The sequence below is a fragment of the Vigna radiata genome, unplaced genomic scaffold (assembly GCF_000741045.1).
Source record: "Vigna radiata var. radiata cultivar VC1973A unplaced genomic scaffold, Vradiata_ver6 scaffold_161, whole genome shotgun sequence".
Taxonomy (NCBI): Eukaryota; Viridiplantae; Streptophyta; class Magnoliopsida; order Fabales; family Fabaceae; genus Vigna; species Vigna radiata.
In genome coordinates this window covers 282,134-288,915 of record NW_014542362.1, presented here as the reverse complement: position 1 = coordinate 288,915, position 6,782 = coordinate 282,134, and the positions used below count along the sequence as shown (strand labels likewise).

General features: G+C 30.6%; 1 protein-coding gene across 1 annotated transcript; it reads left to right on the top strand.

Moving 5' to 3' along the window:
• The first annotated feature begins 2,594 nt into the window (after positions 1-2,594).
• Positions 2,595-6,214, top strand: LOC106779754 (large ribosomal RNA subunit accumulation protein YCED homolog 1, chloroplastic). The gene is made up of 3 exons (XM_014667944.2): positions 2,595-2,689; positions 2,877-3,450; positions 5,496-6,214. Exons 2-3 carry the CDS (start codon positions 2,906-2,908, stop codon positions 5,890-5,892), a joined length of 942 nt encoding a protein of 313 aa, XP_014523430.1. The 5' UTR covers positions 2,595-2,689; positions 2,877-2,905; the 3' UTR covers positions 5,893-6,214.
• The last annotated feature ends 568 nt before the right edge of the window (positions 6,215-6,782 follow it).

Here is a 6,782-nt window from a genome sequence, read left to right as displayed (position 1 = left end):
ATCAAACCACAAATCAACCCTTTCATCAACCACATTGTTTCCCAACTTGTTCCACTTCCTTCTTTTTCTCCTCTCTCTTTTTCTTCTTTCCCTACCTGGTTCTGACGAAATCCCTCCAAACTTGTGACAGTCAGGGGTCAAAGTCTCCGCATTTCGATGATTCACAAGGAGTGGGGTAAAGGGTTTCTGCAAATCTCTCTGGGGGGATTCTTTGGCGTTGATTGAAGGTGGAAATTGATCAGTCAAAGGGTAATGAGTGCAGGCAAAGATGTTAGTGTAGAACCAGAGAGAGTCAAGAGTTTGTGCAACCCGTGAACCATCCATGGCTACTGTATGAGCAGAAATGTGAACAGGGCCAAGACCATGAAACATGTGAACTAGTTTATACAGTAAACGAGGGAGCTTGTGGAATAATAAATGCGGGAGTTTTATATTCTTTTGCAGAGTTCAAATTTGGAAGTACACTGTATATTTGAGATGGATAATTAAAAACTCTTTTTTAACAACTTTTTGATAGTGTCATCATTTTATTGGTATGTTTGAATTTATCTTTAAAAAAATATTTGAAACGGACCAATCATAAACTGTCACGTATACGTTGTCAAAAAGTTATCAAAAAGAAAAAAAATTATTAAAAAGACTTTTTCCATTTCAGAATGCCAAAAGAACCAGGAGTACAACATTGTTGTTGCGTGTTTTTGAAGAGGACCAAAATGTCCTTCGGTCTCAGCTGTGCTTCGGAAGAATTCATGTCAAGGCGTTACATTAGTTGCACTTTCCTTACCAGAACAGATCATTGTCGAAAATAACCTTGCTTTCTGCATTTTTTTTCATAACACAAGTTTACCGTTATATGACGACAAACAGTATATATGCAGTGTAAAAATCCACAATGATATTTTAACAATTTTTTGGATAATAATCTTTTGACAACATGTGTCACTATTTTATTAATCTATTTAAAAAATATTTAAAACGGACCAATTACAAACTCTCACGTATATTTTGTCAAAAATAAATTGTTAAAATGTTTAGAAATATACATATTATAACTATCATTATATATAGTTATTTAGTTTTTTAAAATGATAGTTTCTTTTAATTCCTTTTCATTATATATATTTTTTTAAGTATTTTAAACTGTTTATAATTTTTTAGTTTATTTCCCCGCATTGTATCAAAATTTAATTCGGGGTAAGTTTTTGTCTAGTCTATTTTTTTTTTCATCTTTCTAGTTTTACATATGAGAATCTTAGTTTTCACAAGTTGAATTAACTGAAAAAACTGTTATTTTTATTGGTCATGTTTGTTATTTTATGTTTTAGGTAATTACAGGCTATAATTTAAAGTTTATGGAAGTTTTGAGACATTCTTAACTCTTTCCCTATTTTGAAGTGGACCTTGCTTCGAAAGGAAACCACTGTTAAGTAAGATGAATTAAACCACAATTTTAAAATTATTTTAAGTTAATTTTAATATTATTAAAATGTTTATTTACATAGTTAAATGGTGAGATTAGATTAAAATTACAACAATCGATAATAATGTTATTAGTCAATTGAAGTGTTCTATAACCATATTTTGATTCATTGATTCTGTTGTCATTCTAATTGTAAAAACATATGCTTAAAACATACTCAAATAACAAATTAGAAAATTGATTTTATATTTGCATATTCTTATTTTTATGCATATATCATTTGAGTATTGATTGATCATTCAAATAACTATCATAAAGTATTTATTGTACTTATAAAGTATTATCACTCAAATATCAATGAAAGCTTTTCTTTTAAGCTATAACTTAGAGTTTGAGTAATAAAGATATTACATAATTTGTATCCTCTTAAAAGCTTTTCTTTTAACGTAATAAAAAATTTATTATTATGTATGTTGTAAACTACAACTCCTCCCAATTAAAATTGAATATAATTAAAATTTATTCTTTTATGTTTAACCCAATTAAAATTTACTTTATTGATATTGTTAGTTGTAATACTATGCAACATTTACCTTCTTAAATGAATTTTAATAAAAAAAAATAAAATATAATTCAAATTGATAAATGAAGTTTTAATTAAAACAAAATTCAAATTCAATTAAAAATAAAAGTTACTTTTTTCTACATCATTCACTTTCACTGAATTTAAATCCATTAAAATAAAATTCAATTAAAATAAAACACTCGTTTTTAGTTACGCTCTTAAAATTCTTAAGATTAAGATTACCAGATATTCACAAAGTTATTAATTTTATAAACTTAAAATTGACGAAGTATTATACAAGAATTAATTTTATTTTAATAATTTGTCATTTTTATTTAAAATGTAAAATCCACATAAAGTTATAAGATTTTATAAATTTCTTACCATTTTAATCATGATCTCAATTTGTACCTGACATATTTTCATGTAAAAAGTTCTGATAACTTTTGTTTGTATTTCAATAAAAAAAATTTAAATAATTAAATATTGTAATTTGTTATACTTTATTTCAATAAAAATGATATTTGTTACCATTCTTTTCATTTATTTTTTAATTAATTCCAATTCTATTCCTTTTTTTTTTTTTGTTCTTCCTCTCCCTCTTCTTCTCTGTCCATAAATACATTTTATCTTTTTCTTTTCTTCGCACTCTCACCATCGAAACCGTACTTTCCTCTATCCTTCTTACATCGTCTCAGCCCTTTGTAAGTTCTCTCTTTCAATCTTTCACTTCTTATATTATTTCTCATTTGGATTCATGATTCTTCTTTATTTTACTTCCATCTCTCTCTTTCTCTCTAAATGTTGGGTTTCACTGGGAATATGCGGTTCTCCTTACCCTGTCACACATTTCGTTCATACACAATTCCTAATCAAAATTTGATGATTTAGGTCTACCCATCATCACTGAAACCTCAAAAATGTCTCTTGTAATCCCCTCATCCTCTGCAGTTCCTTTGCATTTTTCTAAATTGGAGATTAACAGTTTGAGTTCCTACCAAAAATTTGCCTCTAATTTCTTCGTCCCTTTTCATCATGAAGTCGGCTTCTGTTGCAAACCAAGGCATTTCGGGCTCCACGTGAGAAATGAACCGAATGTTCTTCATAAGTATACAGTTAGGTCTAAGGGGTTTGATTTTGAGTCGATTGACAATGAGACCTTGGGTTTTGATGACGATGATTTTGAAGATATGGGGTCGCCTTGGGAAGGTGCTGTTGTATACAAGAGAAATGCCTCTATTTTACATTTGGAATACTGCACTACCTTGGAGAGATTAGGTCTAGCAAAGCTTTCAACCGATCTCTCAAAAACTAGAGCTGCTGCAATGGGATTGCGTGTTACCAAAGCTGTGAGGGACTTTCCAAATGGCACTCCTGTTCAGATATCTGTAGATGTGACTAGGAAGAAGAAAAAATTGAGGCTTGATGGGATCATAAAAACTGTCATCACTCTTCTTTGCAATAGGTACTCCCTTTAATTCATGAATTGGCATTGCCTACTTTCAAGTGCTTTTGCGAATATATATTTTTTTTATCATGTCTTAGTTTTGCATTTTTCCTGATTTTACTCTCCTTCATTTTTATTTTGACAATGATTAATAGTTCAGGTCTCATTAGTTAAACAGTAAAACTATTATGATGGAGTATATTTTTGCATTACAGTAATGATTGTCTAGATTCTCATGTATGCATTGTTTTCAATTTGTTTTGCACATCGCTCCATCTAATATACCATATAAATGATAATAAGGCAGGAGTAGATCACCCCTTTGCACTTGATACCTGTCTTAGGTTTAGATATTGACTTATTCTCCTCTCTCTTCCCTTTTCTTTAGATTAGTTAAGCCCAAACTATATAAGAACTTTTCTTAACAGGAATAGATAAGTTGCCTATTCAGTTGCAGGCCCATTCCCCTTCTTTCTTGCATAACCCCTTCGTATTTCTTTGATTAACTAGCCCTTCTAAATAATTACTAGCATACCTAACTGGCTGACCTAGTGATACTTCGCCCCCTGAACATTCACGTTTTCCTCAAGGTTAACAATATATAGTTGCAGATAATAAAATTCTATTTAACTGGGGTCTCACAACATAAAACATGATACGATTTGCAGTTCACCAAATTAATGAAATGTCTCTTAATACCTCTCATTTCTCTGAATTACTTTGATCTCTCTTGGTCTATTGTAACTACATAAAAATTAAGGCAAATATGTTGTTTTAACAGGACATATTGTGTTGTTGTATAAGTTAAGGGAGGTTTGTAGAGGGTAAAAGAAGGGATATGTAACGACTGAAATTATGTTAAACATTAGGGAGTGTGAGTGTAATTCGCCCCATTTTTATTGTGGTTCGTGTGGAGTGAAGTGTAGAAGTCTTATTGAGGTAAATGCAGAAGTTTCAATGAGCTAAAGAATTTAAATTACTTTGATATAAAATTGACGTTACAGAGTTTGCTGTCATGGATATTAGTTATCAACTTACTCTTCACACTGTTCAAAATTAATCATGCTCATTTGTGCATCGTTTAAATTGGATGGTCATACGTTAAGCATCCTCTTCAAACTTTTTAGATATAACATTGGAAGCTTAAAATCCTGAAATTGATCGGTTTCTAACTTCCATACCACTTTCTCCTTCACTGAATAAAAACAGATGCTTTTACTGAAATATAACTGCATTCAACTTGAATTTGAACTTGGCTTAGAACTTTTTGTTCTACCTTCACTGAAGTATAACTGCATTCAACTTGAATTTGAATTAGACTTAGAACTTTTTGTTCTGCCTTCTATTCTCTTTATTGAACCGTACTATACAAACTACTGACACATCTGTTTCCAGGATGTAGAGTAACTATACTTATATGCTTATCCCGAAACCTTCTATATTTCCAATTTGACACAAATGCTTTACTTCTAATGTTATCACCCCCTCCTTGCATACCAAAAGTTGTAAATGTGTAATTGTTTTTCATATTCTTCGGACAATAGGTTGAATTCTCTCACCTAATTATGAAGTGATATGCTATGACTGGCTTGTTTTTAGAAAAATAATTGCTTGTTACGTAGTTGTTTTGCATTATTAATATTGATTAAATCTCACACCAATGCTCCATTAGGTGTAACATGGAAGATTCTTGGGTAGCTGAAGTAAAATGATATCTCATAAGTTTACAGTAGCTGCTAACAGGTTAATTCCTTTAGTTGTCTGGATGCCATTCATCGCAAGTACCATTTTATATTGCGTTCGCTTGACTTAGTTATCGAGTATCTTTCTGGATATTTATTTTAATGTTTCATTAATATATGAGGTATCAAATAGTGTAAATATAATACTTTCATTCAATGACTTGTTGAAGAAACCAAAGTGTAGGCCAGAAAAAAAATGATTTGTCATGTCCATGTGATAGTAAAAAAAAAATGTGATACCGAGTATCCCCTGGTCATGTTCAACAATGGATTACTTCCGCAAAGTAGAATTTCTTATTTCGATGTGATTTCCTATTGAAGGTGTTGCATGCCATCTGCTGAGAGCATATTCTCTGAGTTCTCTCTTTTACTCACTGACGAACCCATTGAAGAGCCAGAGACTATTGATATGGGCGTTATTTTTGGGGAAGAGAAACTTACAAACGGTGGTAAGGATGACGAAGACGATGCACTTATTGATTTGGAGGACCAACTATATTTTCCTTCACAAGATAATCAAATTGACATTTCAAAGAACATAAGGGACAGGGTGCATCTTGAGATTACCATGAATTCAGTATGTGATCCTGGGTGCAAAGGCATGTGCTTGAAATGTGGTCAAAACTTTAACACTGGCAACTGCTCTTGTAGCAAGGAGGAAGTAAAAGAAAAAAGCTATGGCCCGCTTGGAGATTTAAAAGAGAAGATGAAGTTGTAACATTTATGAAGTTCATGCAGTATTCGCTAAAAATTCTGTATCATTATGTGTACAAGTTCTGATATTAATGGATTTTTTATGTTCTGATGGCCATGGATGATAGATTTTATAGATATATCCATGGTGCATTTTCTAGTAGCAGCTACGCCTCAAAGCCTGCCTCTGGTATTCTTTCCATTTGTATTAGCATTTTCTAAATCTCCTCTTGGATTTTACTAAGATAGTCCGATCTGTAAAATTAGAACAGGGATGCTGTTATTTGTGTGTTAATTTTGTCATCTTTTTCGGATGTTAACTATTTTATACTTTTAATTTCAAAACATATTTAAGAGTTTGATATTCTTTATTGATTTTCTAATATGAAAAACGTTTTTAATACACTTCTTTGCATGCTGCCATGGAAATCTTAAGAATTAAACTGTACACGTTTTTAAAAAGAAAAAAGAAAGTCAAATTATGCTGTTAAACCAATGACATAATATCAAAACAGGCATATGTATGACAGAATGATTACTCTAGAACATAAACGACTCTTTTGTTTCTATTTGCACATAAAAGGAAAAATGTTCGAGTTTAAAAGGGACAAATTCAATTTTTTTTAAAACTAATTTCAATTGATTTTATTCTTTTATAATTTTAATTTACTTACATATTTGAAAATATTGGTTTGATGCTCAATTTATATCTCATATCTTGTTCTCTAAAATAAAATATTCTGTCGCTAATCTTATTAGTTATCGGTTAATATTATTTCACTTTGAAACTTGCACAATTTTTACATTTTTATGAATATGTTAGCTTTTAATTTTCTTTCTTTTATAATTTAATTTTTTATTTATGTTTCTTATCTCTTGGAAGTAAGCACTTAAATCTATTATCTTACGTGTGTG

What these genes read in the sequence shown, in the direction of transcription:
- LOC106779754 (XM_014667944.2), top strand. Translation starts at nt 2,906, where the DNA reads ATGTCTCTTGTAATCCCCTCATCCTCTGCAGTTCCTTTGCATTTTTCT. An exon ending in ATCACTCTTCTTTGCAATAG is followed by an intron (nt 3,451 to 5,495) that starts GTACTCCCTTTA and finishes TTCCTATTGAAG; the next exon opens with GTGTTGCATGCCATCTGCTG.